Source organism: Pungitius pungitius, chromosome 16 (genome assembly GCF_949316345.1).
Source record: "Pungitius pungitius chromosome 16, fPunPun2.1, whole genome shotgun sequence".
Classification (NCBI taxonomy): domain Eukaryota; kingdom Metazoa; phylum Chordata; class Actinopteri; order Perciformes; family Gasterosteidae; genus Pungitius; species Pungitius pungitius.
In genome coordinates, this window is record NC_084915.1 from 8,058,302 (window position 1) to 8,072,346 (window position 14,045).

Consider the following 14,045-nt stretch of genomic DNA (forward strand, 5'->3'; position numbering starts at 1 on the left):
GATTAGGAAAACATTTAGCCATTAAACGCTTCAAGTCTAAGGACATTACACCAAAGGAAGTTACATATTTGGGTACATTTTTCCTCTGATACTCTAAATCCTTCCCCTGAAACACAATGGAAATCGTTTCCAATTGAACAACCATTTCTATCCATCTATTCAGCTGTCACAGATGAAGCATGATGTTTTTTCAGAGGGTCTGAACCGGATCCTTCCAGCTTCTCCTTGATCTCGGCTAACTTGTGCATGAAGTGTAAAAGTTGTTAAAAAAAGGCTCAAAAACCGAGTAAAAAATTCCATCCTTATAGCAATACAGATATCTCCTTAGATTTCATAATTGCATGTAATGTAACATATCATAGAATTCACATCAATAACGTACACCGTCTCATTAAACACAATTAAAACAGTTTGAACAGCATTTTGCTTTATTCATGAAGAAAAACACATTGTCAATAAGACTTACATTTGGTTTGAGCCCACGGACCCAAATAGTCTATTCTTGTATATTTAGGTTTATAAAAGCAATGATATCCAGACCATCCAGACTGGATGTGAAAACGGCAGAAAAGATCACAACAAAAAGAGTGCTTTATTATTTCCATTTTTTACATTACAGACCACCACCTTTCTCAACATAGAAAACACCAAAGTATGTGATTTTACATGTTTGTGTGACCTGAGTATTACACCAAGTGTATGCTGTTGTGTTTAAAATGTATCCACCCGTTCTTGTTGTGCAGGCTGCAGAAACGGTGCGTGCGTGTGTGTGTGTGTGTACTCGCTCACATGCTTTTGAACCATTTGTTCTAACCGGTGCGTAGTGTGTGCACTTTGTACTTTATCTGATGCGACATTGACGGTGGTCTTAACTCTTTTTTTTTTTTTTCCCCACAGGTTTAAAACACTGATCTGAGTAAACACTGCTACCATTCGGCGTCAGCATGCTACCCATAGTGCACTCGGACGCTTTATGGAACGTGCTTAACTCCGTCCGGCTAAGCACAGCTTTGGGTTGGGGGTGTTGAGTTGCTCTGGAGAATGAACCCTGTGTGGATGCACCGCGTGACGACCTGTGTCTGTGTCGTGAGTCACAAAGAACGCGTGTGCGAGAAAGCCACCTCAAACTTTGGCATGTTTTATTAAGCAAAATATATTCAAAATATTTCCATTAAAATAGCGCAACGCTGAGACCTAAAATCAGAGGAATTAGATGCACTTCACCAGGGTGCACAGGTTACAACACAGAAATGATTTAATTATTCGAACAACTGAAGTTACTGTTACAGATCACATTCTATATATCTGTATATATAGACACACACACACACACACACACACACACACACACACACACGTGTGTGACTATGTACAGAGAGGACATGATGCTCACTACTGTACACAGGTTATATGTGCACTGCTGTGCAGCACTGAAATGTCCCTACTACCGTACCCAGTAAGAATTTGTACATACCAAAGGGCTACTCCCAGTGACACACAGTGTCACCAACATTATGGCATTGATTTCTCTTTTCCCTTTATTTAAATAAAACTATTTTCATATCATACATTTCATATTTTGTTACATTCAAGGTACAGATACAATTTGTATCAACAAGCAAAAGTCAATTCTAGACATTTGAGGCTTCGTTTTTTGCGGCACTTTTTAAAGGTGGGGGGGGGGGCGGAGGGGAGGGGGCACACCGTTACGGACATTTTTTTCCAACTGTTAACCAAAAGCAGCTAAACGCTGAGAGACTTTTTGATGTGATAGGGAGGTCATTTTTAGCCCGATGGCAGTCGATTGTCCATGGGCAGGAGGATCTTTCTGGAAGTGGCGACAGGAACATCGACAAAACGGAGTAATCCCGAAAAAAAGAACGGCCAAGAGACAGCGTCGTCTTTGAGGATTAGACCATTTCAACATTATATGCAAAGAATTAACAGCCACTGGGCTCTGAATGCGATTCACCTTTCTGTCCATGAGAGCGTGCTTTCTGATGACAGAAGTGCAGGCATTGTGTCCCGGTGCCACAAATAGTAGCGCGAGTTCAACACAGCTCTGAATCGATGTGACATTAATGTCACATGGTGTACGTCCTGTATGTGCTGCAGCTGGTTGACTTTGTAATCAAATGCTTGAGCCACCACAGATGTTTGTGAAGATCACTCGATGATTTACTTTGCATCCCGCGGAGAATACTAATCCTCGTTATAAATCCACAATACTTTCATTCTGAAATGTGTTGTGTTGGCGTTTAAACGACGCGTAGTGGTTCTTTGGCACATCTCAGTGAAAGCACTATGCATCCATCGGCGGCAATCGACCATCCTACAGATCAGGTTTAAAAGGATCTCACTATCACCAAGAGACAGAGTCCGATTACAATTGAACCAAATCAGTGTTGAATCAATGGTCATTGGCCTCTCAATGTGTGATGATGTTTGAGAGGTATTTCTTTTATTGTGGGCAGCATCCGGATAGAGCGTCAGCCGTTCCACACGGAGAACTTGTTTTTAAATCAATAACACTTCAACTATTTATAAGGGAAAGGGACGGCACGCAAACTTCAAGCCAAATGCCAGAAACAACCTTGACAGCAGCCTTGCAATCGGATTGTTTCACATGAAGAAACATTTAGGCAGTTTGTTTCACCTTCTCATGAGCAGACAGCCGGCCTTAAGTGGCCTTGTCTTTTTTTCATGAAAAAACAAAGTCGGCAAAGCCCAATAGTCATTTGGGCAAAAACACATTCAATTTTTTTCTTCTTTATATCTGTTCATATACCACGGCTGTACGTAGACATTATAAAGAAATATAGATTTTTTTTCTTTTTTCCAAACACCACCAATGAGAAAAAGTCAGTCTCACACAATCAACCCTCTTAAAGAGTAAAACCACTCCGTTAGAAAACATGAACATTTTCCTAATTCAAAAGGACAAATATACGAGTGGGCTCCATATTCTACAGATGGGAGGCAACTTTCTAGACCCTTTGAGCTCAACATCAATTCCATATGCTTCATTGTCTTATTTATTAAGATAAAAAAAAAAAAAAACTCAACTAAATACATGGCCTCCGATAGACATTAGTCCTCTATTTCACACTCCTCAGACTTGTGTAATGCTCAAGTCATCCAATAGTAGGCGTAAGAGTACCACACCTGAACCTTGAGATTAAAATGCACTCAAGATGTGACCTTTATTATTGGGGCTGGCTTCACGCGTTACAACCTCTTCAACCTCAATTTATAGCCTGAAAGTTTTGTGTGGCACTTTGTCCTGAGAGTGGGAATAAAGGCAACGGCTCATTAAGATCACAGGGGCTTATCCTCTTGGGTGCATGAATGTGCTTTGCATCAAGTCATATTTTTTTTGAAAAGAAGCGGTAGCTTTGGCCTGATGACCTGGGGGCCGAACCAAATGTCACGATCACCATCCAATATTTTCATCCTACAGCCCAAAGTCAAATGGGAATGTCTAAACGAGATCACAGGCTCTAAATCTGCCGGACATTCAGCCAACTATGAAAAATATGGGTAAATAAAACACCCATTTTTTTGTATTTCAGCTGCATGGGCACCCTCATGGACCCCAATATGATGCCCTGTGGTGGCAGCTGCATCACGTGAAGCCGGTTAGCTTAATTTTCTAGATCTCATGGTGGGTATCAAGGATATAGACAAAAGGTACAAAGTTCAGCAATGCCATCTCCACTTTTCAACTGTACATACGTTACATACTTTTAAGTATTACATGTAGGATTTTCACAAAATATATCACCACTAGATCAGAATACACTCTTGCCAGTGAACCACTGGATTGTAGCCGGGAGACTGAAAACTAGAAAAAGGGAAAGCATCCTGAGAGCAATGTGCTGCGAGGCACAGCCAAACCCTTACACGTGTTTGCCTTCCCAGATGAGCCAGCAGCCCCCCATAAAAAATCAGTCCAATATACACTCTCTCCAATGGACACTATCTCACTCTCATCATCGTACCCGCCTAATATAACGGCGGGTGAGTGTTCAGTTCTCTGCATTTTAACAGCGATGGCAAACATGGTTTCCATCTCCGACAGCACATTTCTATCACACCACAGCCTGGTCAAATTCTAAATTAGAATTAGAGTTTAAGCTGCGTGTATCTGATATATTATGCAATAAACTATAGGACACTGTCGCATCTTTATTGTGTTTTTAAATATTTTTTTTATAGCATCTGTACTGACAGCAGAGCGTGTTTTCCTGTGTGCGTGTTTAAAGTGCACCATTCATCTGTGGAAACGGGCAAAGCTCATTTAATCAACTAAAGCATTTACTTAGAAAAGGGAAATCAAGAGTCGTGTTCCACATAGGCTGGACTCTAGATTCATTCGATCTAGATGCAATGGTGCATGGGTATAATTTACTTGGTATTCTTTAATCTTGCTAGATTACTGCCACGTTGATGACACCTTCCTTTTCCCGGGTCTTTGTCGTGCACATTAGCCCACGTAAAGAAACAAGCCCCATCCGTTAGAAAGGACAGAAATGAAATTTAACCAAGTTCCTCTTCGTGCTTTAGACTGATAAAAGCTTCTAATTTCTCACGCTATGTAGGAGTAATGATCAGACTGATCTGCACGTAAACGACATGAACCCACTCCCGAAAACACACTGCTCTTCCGACAACGTGGAGAAGTGCATTAGAGCTACTCTTTGAAACAAAGATACTTTGAATATTTTCACATTGAAAAGAATCAGCACAACAGATTTCACAAATTCATTATATATATATATATATATATATATATATATATATATATATATATATATATATATATATATATATATATGAAAGGTTTTGGAAGTAGCATCCAATAAAATCAGAGAGATAACTATACAGAACACTATAGGAAATTAACCCAAAACAGATGTGAGTAAATGTTGTAATCCAATCGCTTCCAAGGTATGTAGAATACGGGCACTAGATAAAGTCTCTTTTTTTGGCATTATTTAGCAGCTTATAAATGACTTTGAAACGATGGCTTCTGTGTGATTATATGTACATCAGTATGTGCACGTGTATAGAAGTCAAATCTCTTTTTTGGCTTGCTTTGTGCACTGTTAAATTCTACCAAAATAGTAGCTTTGTTAAGTGAGGCTGAGAAAATATATCTCTTTAAATACTGAGATAGTGCTTTACATTTGAAAATAGGAGGCTTCAACGACAAAGACTTTCATTGAAACCAATTAGACAATGACTAAAGCGTGAGGTCATTCAGATATAAGGCCATTAAATGTCATAGTTCATGCTGTGAGGTATGTCACTACCTCCCTCTTACTTATCTTTAAAATAAAAGCCACAAATTATTTACAGCAGAGGCAGACCTAAGCAAGGTTATTTATAGTTCAACTGCACCAGAAACACTTTAGATGCCTTTCATAACACGTTCAGAGCCTGAACAAGAGCTTCATAAAAGCGAGATTGTGTCCAAATGTTTACTTCCTCTGTAGCCAAGATTCAAGGAGTGAAATGTGGGAAATGTTGCCTATCAGGTCCCATCCACTTAGTGACAATACAATGACATAAAGACAAGGCTCAGAGTTATACTAGATTACTATATTAGTAAGTTATTAAAACTATGATGAAAGTTAGATCCAAATGGTCCATGGTCAACCAACCGGTCACTATTGTTAGTAGTGTAGTGAGTATTACTTCAATTAAAGTGAAATGTATGGATTAAACTATGTTAAACATAAATTAACCAACCGTTTGTTTAATCTTTTAATAAAGTATTAACTCATTATTCCTGTTTTATAAATACTTTTAGGAATATCGAGTTGTATTATTATAGAAATAGGTTTATTCAAAAGTACTTACTTCACAATGGCATTTTTCTCAATGACACATAATCATCATATCACTCGATGACTCATTATTTCATGCAGCCATTTTTGATGACATTGGCGCTGTTACAGCACCCTCACGTCACCAACGACAACCCCAACAATTGCTTCTAAATTTGACCAGTCAACATAGAGTTGTTGTTGTTGTTGTTGCACTTAAATCAACAAAATGTCTACTCTAAGTGATGCCAGCACACACTCACATTTACCAAACTTTTTTGTAGCTATTGAGGTACTGCTGATACTACCCATCTACACGTTGGCTGGCTTAGATTATTAATCTGCATCAACGTGACAAACCGGTGTTAACACTGTTAGCTCACCCGCAAACATCCTTAAAAGTCAAAACACAGCTCTGACCTGCTGCCGTAAACACATTTTGATGCAGAGTAATAAAGAATCTCTGTATAGAAACACTGCCATACGAAGTTTAATAAATTAAAGGAGAACCGTTTCTGTGTATATTTCAAGCAGCAGCCCCAAATTAGTTATTGTTGTGGCTATAATGCTAGCTGGTCTGAATGGCACTGCCAACAGTTCCAATCTAGAGGCAGGGCAGGAGGCATCTGATTGGGTAACGGGCCAGTGACATCACCATCTTCATTAAAAGTGACATTATCAATTGTGAATGTTTCAGGAAATTACGCACTATTAATTACGTTTTTTTTCTTTGACATTCTTGAATGAATTTAGAAATAGAAAAAAAAAATCAAAGCTAATTATTTCTTAAATGAATTGTGAATTATTGTTTCATTGCTGTACTTTACAACATATATTCCTGTGGTTACTTATTTCATAAATATCCTATCATACCAGATCCTTTTCATACTGAATGTAATAAATCAAATCAAAAGATTTTCTCTGTCCACCCTCTCTCTGATCCGGTGGACATTTAACCCCAATGCTAAATGTTGATAGAGTATTCTGTATACAGTATACATTTTCCAGAATTAGAACAAAAACTAAGGAAAATATTGGGTATGCAGCTCCTGCTCAGGTATAAATGTGTTGTGAAGCAAACTTCTAATAAGCTTTACTGTACCACACTTCATATAAAAACGTAGCTATGAAACAGCTCACAATTTCAGATAAACTGTTTGGACAAACCTCTTTTATGCCGATTTCTTCTACGTCATCTTAGAGATGTAAAATATTATTTCGCCACATATAAAAAAAGAAGAAAAAAAAAAACTCCTGAGGGCGGGCGGATGTTGCACATGCAGCTAGGGCAAAATCTGTATGGCCCCTTATCACATTATTTAAAAATGTTTAATAACATTAACTGCTCAATGGCATGACCTCAGTTTTGTAACAATGATGGCGGCGAGTTGTTGCGGATCTGTCAAATGAGGGTTCTTCTCCATTACCGAGTGGACTACGTAAGCAGGGAAGATGTTACAAAGGTTCCGATATGTTTGATACTGGTGGTCTGGGATGACGTACCGCTCTTGGTGCTCGGCTGCGGACGGCATCTCCCACGGCGAGTTCCAGATTTGTTCCATTTTGTCCGGCATGCTGCGGACCATCACTCGCTCGCAGCACGGCATCAGGTTGTTGCTCAGCGGATACGAGTGATAGCCATAGGACTCGTTGCCGCAAGGCAGAGGGTCCCAGCTTGCGTGCTGCTCGCGGCACAGCGGAGGTCGCCTCTGCCTCATCGGGTTGCTGTCGTACAGCCGCGAATCCGAGATGCTGTCCATGCGAGTCATGCCGAGGGAGCGCGTGGGCTGCGAGGACAAAGGTGGGAGGACGTTCTGAGTGAGGGGATAGTCCCCGGGACAGCTGGACCGGGCCCCCACCGCGACGTGCTGGATGTGCGGGGCCAGGCGGGATCCGGGCTGCTTGCGGTGGCCCTGCTTGGGTTCCTCGGGCCCGTAGCTCTGCACCCTAGTCAGCGCTTCGTGACGGAAGCCGTGGGAGAAAGCCTGCATCCTGCCCTGCGCGGGAGACTGCTGCTGCTGCTGCTGGCCCTTCATGCTCTCCTCCAAGCTGCTATCCATGGAGCTCGGGTACATGTCCCCGTATGAGGAGAAGGAGTCGCTGTTTGAATGGCTGAGGCAGGACTCAAGGCAGTGGCTGGGATTCCTCTGATACACGCCGTGCTCGTGCTCCATGCTACAGAAACTGTCCACATTGTGCATGCTGCTCATGCTCATGTTGGAGAAATCACTGTGCAGCGAGTAGTATCCGTGGTCGCTCACCGAGTCGTACTTTGGGAACTGTTCCCCGTATGTGATGGAGGCGCCGTGACTGTTGGTCACTAAAATCGGGGGGTACTGTACACTGGACATGTGCTCAAGGGAGCTGTGGCCGAACTGCAGAGAGCCGGGCACCGGGCTGCTGGCCGACCGCGTGTTCAGGGCGCCAGCCGCGTGACTCTTGGCGGGCTGCATGGTGGGCACGCTGAGCGCAGACACAAGGGAAGGCACTGAATTGGCCTCGGACTTCCTGGCGACGGACAGCGCCGCGGGAGGCTCGCAGGCCACCGCGCGGATGCTGGGGTCCGATTGACGCTTGGGCGCCACGCGCCTCACCTCGGAGGTGCCGTCGGCCTTGGCCGCCACCGCCGGGCCGGCGCCGCATTTCATCAGGGCCCCCTCGCTCATCGTCTTCACCGCTGACAATTTGGCGAAAGCCCGCAGCTCGTCGGCCACCGACCGCAGCGGCTGGTTGACGCGCTCTGGGTGGTAGTACTTGCACTTGTGTCCGTACGTGCACTTTTTCCCTTGGTTGAAAGAAAGAGGAGACGACAACGTCAACAAAAGCACACCCTTAAAATTACGCAAAAGCCGGAACGGCAACGTCGCTCAGAGCGTGACTGGGAAAAGGAACATTACAGAACTTACCATAGGGGCAAGGTTGTTTTTTGTGCTCTGGAACCACAGGACGCTTGCGGAGGAAGTTTTCTAAGCTCGGGCCGTGTCTTCCCAAGGGATCATCGGGCGGCATAAACCTATTTCACGAGGGACATCCAGAGAATGTCAGCTCTGTTATTGCCAGCATCAAAAGTCGCTGACTGTTTTTCAATTAGCAATGGCCAGAATGTAACCGCCAAATACACACAAATAGTTTTTGAATAAATAACAATGTTTAGTAGAAACCTGCTATGATGGTGTATTTCTAAATAATAATTATAAGCCATAATAAGGAATTGTTGTTTCTTACTTGTCATTGACAAACGAGTACATTAGGAGGCGCTCTTCTATGAACTTCTTCCACTCCGGTTTCTCATTTTGCAAGTCCCTGTAGTTGTCATTTGACACAATAATTCCATCAGAATCAAAAGACAGCTTCACTATGAAGCGATCGTCGTAGCACACCACTCTCCGGCCTTGAACTCGCCGAGATGGGGTGAAAACCAGGATCTTCTCTTTTTCTAGCTTGCGTAATACCTCCTGATCTGAAGGAGAAGGAGAACAAAGAATTTTGGATGGCGATAGTATGCATCAACGTCGTATTAGGGTCAGTCAGTCAAGCATCTTCTATGCAACTCATCTTTGCAGGGTCGCAGGAGGCTGGCATTGGACAAGAGACCGACAACCGCTCACTCTTCCATTCGTACACCAGTCACCAATGGAGCAAGTCACGGGGTTTGGACCCACCTTTGTGCTGAGGCGACAGTGCTACCAACCGCAACACCGTGCCGCCCACTTGTATAGATTTCAACAACAAAAAGTCACCCTTCCCTCACATACACAACAAAATAATATAACCGAGTGTGACTTTTGGCCCGCCAACCTCTACTACAGAAGGCGACTTCAAACGGCGACTGCCTCACAAAATGCTGGCTACCTGTGATGAGGGCGTCGGGCCTCGACTGCTCCTTTCTCCAGGCTGGGACAAACACAGTGATGTCCTTGTGTCCTTTGTCAAAGAACCATTCCACAGCGAGCTGGATACCACGACACGAGAACACCTCTTTGTTTCCATGGCTAGAAAAAAAAAAAAAAAAAAAAAAAACAGTGTGGCAGTTCTTTTACCTCACAAAATGGACATTCATTAGAGGGGAGATCTGCACGGACCAATGACTGATTAGATGCGCGCGTCTTTCGCGTCGTACCTCATTGCCACGTTCGAGCCGTCGATGACGATGGGCCGGAGGTTATCAAACGTATCCGGGGACTCATCCTCCACCGACACCTCGGGGCTGACGGCCTCTTTCACACAAGCGGGCCGCGACATGGACGCCGCGGCGCCGCTGCAGGGCTGGACCTCCGGCTCCACTTTGTTCCCGAGCCTCACCAGCTCGGCGAGGATGTCGTTGATGAGCGCAGCGGCGCCCAGCTTGTTGAGCACCGTCTGCACCTGCTCCCCCGAATAGCCCAGCTTCAACGCAAAGTCCATCTTGGTCTGGTACTCGCGGTCGCTGGCCAGCCTGGTGGCTGCCGCGCAGCCGGCGCCGTCGTCATCGCGGAGGTCCTGAGCGGTGCTGCCCTGCGAAAAGCTGGGCCGGTCGAGGCACGGCGAGCGGCACAGCTGTCGGTGGGGCTTGGCGACGGCCAGGGGCTCCCTCTTCTTACACCTGCTGCTCAGCCGAACCCTCTGCTGCTGCTGCTGCTGCTGCTGCTCTTCTGGTTCGCTTTCGGAGCTGCTTGCTTCCTCGGAGTTGTCACTGGCATGCCGGGCCTCGCTTGAGTCAATGTTCTCCTCCCTGCACGGGCGTTTTTCCATTTTGAGCTTCTCCACCATCAACCATACTGTCATCACGTTCGTCTCGTCGCCTCAAATTTCCACGCCATGCTTCCTCACCGCCGCCAGGGAATCATACTGAATGCTGGACTTCAGCACTACAGGCTCTTTGTTCGGAGCCAAAGTAACACGTGTGGGCAGGCTGAATCAAACTATTGAATCCCTGAAAGAGAGTGAAAAAAACAACACAATAATAAGTTTCAATCAGAGAAATATGGTGAATTCAATCGAACCGTAAGGAACAATTTTACTATGCTCCCATACAAAGACTTCACCTAAAGACCAAGTAGGAACGTTTCTGTATCAATAGCAATTTAAAGGTGCACTTGGATGAAACCTTTTAGTTTGTTGGCTTGTGAATCCAGTCATCTTTAAATGCACTTTTAAAAACCTGAATCAATTTGTGAACATATCCGTAACTCGCCGTTACAGCGCTCTTTCCAGAATAAAACTTTACTCCCAGTAAGTTATATGGACCAAATTTAGTTGCCTTTAAAAGTAGGGCTTTCATTCATTTGGATCTGTGATCGTTTTGTCAGGATTTTATCACCACGGACCACCGTCTTCAGATTCTCACCCTACTTGTGGCAGACCATATTATTTTTCCACCAGTGGGAAACACCACTATCTTGGGCAAGTAAAAAACTAAATAGTCGGTCATCCCTGTTCTGAGTGAAATGTCACAGCTATGTACAGAAATGAGCTGGAGTCTTTTTTCACGATAAACAAATACATACACAAAAAAGAATATGTCCATGACCTTTTCTTGCTTGGTGCATTATGTAAAAAATATAGATAGAGCAAAGGTCCCCCACCCCTCCCTGACTTTGCTGTCTCTCTGGCCGCATTCTAACAAATCCCCCCACCCTTCCGGCACAGAAGGTGTTAATGCGCTGCAGCACAACCCTCAACTCTACTGTGCACAAAAGCATTTGAGCCAGACACACGTGGAGGGAGTGCATGAGTTAACATAACCTGAGACAGTGTGGGCAGCACAGTGCACCCTGCGTCTCCAGCCCTCTGACAGACAGCCTGAATTGAAAACAGAATTCCAGAGGGAACATAGCTGTTTTAGGGTGAAGCAGAGTTTGACTTAGGTGCAGTATAAAAGGCGTAGATTTTTGCTGGTAATAGAAGAATCTTGATAACATGAGCGATCATGAACGGAAGCCCGAGACTACGCTTTTCTCCTATCTTGCAGAGAGGGAAAAAAATGCAGCCAGCGCTGAGATTCAAGAGGCACAGCCCATGATGTGGGTTGCTTAGCAACACAGCCTTGTCATCAGCTAACTCCTTTTTACCAGTCACGACTACCACAAACACAGCTCATCTCTCTTCAAGCAGTCGGTAAATGCAGAACGCTTACAGCTGCACTACAAATCTATACTAAGACTTTCGAGGCATCATATATTCCAAACATATGAAAGGGGGAAAAAAGAAAAGAAAATCAAATTACTTAGAAAATACTATGACATCGACATCGTGCTCATTGGGTAATACAAAGAGACTGGCATTCATGGAGCGATCTTGAAGGTTGATGCATTTTCCGAGAGTTAATCTACAGCTCTTTGTAACCTCCCAACATCGGCTGTGTGCTCAACTTAGGATCTGAACATTTACAACAAACCAGCTTCAAAAGGGGGCCTGTTGCGGCACTTTTACAAAAAAACCCGTCTTCAAGACATTTTACAAGATGTTTGAAAACAGCAGAGCTTCTCTAGTCCCTTTCCATCCACCTCCAGATTCACAGGCATAGACTCAGCAAGGCCTCCAGACTATCTCTGCACGTGCACAGGCTCGTGTGGTTGTTTCATAGCAACAAGTGAAACGGGTCTCCGTGACCAACATTGCTGGGGCAGACCCGACAGCGTATCCCCCATCCATTATAAAAGCATAGGTATGCTGCACCGTGGTGAGCTTTGGTTACATGTGCCAGTTGGCTAGATGGACATCAGTGGACACCACTGTAGAAAGTATAGATCCATCAGCTATTTCACATGAGACAGACAAATGACATGCAAGTGTGTTTGATATAGTTCTGACATGATCTTTCTGCAGGCTTTAGAAGACCTTTCACCTCAAAACCCTTGAACAGCGGCGAACCCTCAAGTGTTGTGTAAACTAAAACCAAGACCGTACATTCATGCAATAGTAGTAAACGCTCTATTATACCTCTCCTCCACCAATGGGAGGACTGAATGCTGTATGATCACAATTAAATTGTGTTTACTAGGTATTGTGTTTATTTGAATCATATTGAGTCAAATAGCAAAAACACTTGCCATCCACTATGAAACAATTACTATGTGAACAAGGAACTACTTTGCTGAAAATGACTTCGGGTTAACTTGCTATATATAAATGATACCATTCAGGTGTATTTTATATCATGCAGTTACTTCTACCCAACAATGCTTTGTTGATTCAAGCTTCTATTTGACCGTTTCCCTGCTCACTGTAACATCAAAACTACATCAATCTGCAACCAAATGCAAAGCCTGCATTGATCCCGATGGCAGTGACCACACATGAAAGCTCCTGAACTGTGAAACGAACCTAGATGGACTAAGTTACAGCATTCATCAGCTAACTAGTTGACACGTCAATAGAAAAAAAAAAAACTCAAGTGCACGAAATCACTGATTTGAGAAGGGTGAAAAATTAGGTTATAGAAGATGACAGTTAAAGAGATCTCATACTGACAATGCACTTTTTACAATAGCATCATATTATCGCCGCTGCTCACGACGTCACCTTTTGCGATGGAAATTGACGAGAATGACTGGTTTGACATCCTAAGGGCCCCGAGTCCCAGTTAGCACACGCTAGCATGCTAGTTTACCGTTACTTTACCGGCTGTAGAGTCAACACTTTACCATCGTAAATTAACTGCCCCCCTTCGGTTTACCATGTCGGTCAGCGGCTGGAGAGAAATTAGAAAGCCCTTATTGGATGCTATCGATAACGACCACGACTGTCACGCAAACCCGGTCTCTGTTCCGTTAACGGTAGCAATGCTACGTACCCGGCTAAGCGGACGCTGCGGTGATGAAAGCCCGTTGAGCGGCTCCACGGGCTAACCAACGCCGGGCTGCTAACATCAGTTAGCTTTATAGCTTTGGAGCGTGCGCAAATCTTTTTTTTTGTCAGAATGCTACTGTAACTTGAGATAAAGTTGACCTTTGGCGATTTTCTTCGGACGGAAGTGGAAAAACATCCCCACAACAACAGCCCCTCCATCATTTGCACATCCTTCGAGATTGTCGTTGACTTCAGGCGGCGCTCATCTCACCTTGTTGCTGTCATCCTGCTCGTCCGGAACCCTTCTGTTTCGCTGCCATTGGCGCTGTCGCAGTTCGGTCCGGATTGCCAGATACAGCAAAGGGGGGCGGGGGAGGAAGGAGGGGAGGGGAGGGGAGGGGAGGGGGGGGGGGGGGGGGGGCGGCAGCAATAATCTCATCGGTT

The 14,045-nt window shown here is 44.2% G+C and overlaps 1 protein-coding gene across 2 annotated transcripts; it reads right to left on the reverse strand.

Annotated features, from left to right (window-relative positions):
* Nucleotides 1-4,802: 4,802 nt before the first annotated feature.
* zc3h12b (zinc finger CCCH-type containing 12B) lies at nt 4,803-13,964 on the reverse strand. 2 transcript variants are annotated; one of them, XM_037467797.2, is made up of 6 exons: nt 13,873-13,964; nt 9,952-10,743; nt 9,684-9,823; nt 9,057-9,291; nt 8,738-8,844; nt 4,803-8,616 (listed from the first exon to the last, which is right to left on the reverse strand). In XM_037467797.2, the coding sequence occupies exons 2-6, from the start codon at nt 10,593-10,595 to the stop codon at nt 7,178-7,180; spliced, it is 2,565 nt and encodes an 854-aa protein (XP_037323694.1). In that variant the 5' UTR covers nt 10,596-10,743; nt 13,873-13,964; the 3' UTR covers nt 4,803-7,177. The 2 variants fall into 2 exon arrangements, with proteins under 2 accessions (XP_037323694.1, XP_037323695.1); XM_037467798.2 differs by lacking the exon at nt 13,873-13,964 and adding an exon at nt 13,606-13,864.
* Between the last annotated feature and the right edge of the window lie 81 nt (nt 13,965-14,045).

Coding starts and splice junctions, on each gene's coding strand:
- zc3h12b (XM_037467797.2), bottom strand. CDS start 10,595: ATGACAGTATGGTTGATGGTGGAGAAGCTCAAAATGGAAAAACGCCCG. Junction 8,845..9,056: donor TACTCGTTTGTCAATGACAA/GTAAGAAACAAC, acceptor CTCGTGAAATAG/GTTTATGCCGCCCGATGATC. Junction 8,617..8,737: donor AAAACAACCTTGCCCCTATG/GTAAGTTCTGTA, acceptor CTTTCAACCAAG/GGAAAAAGTGCACGTACGGA.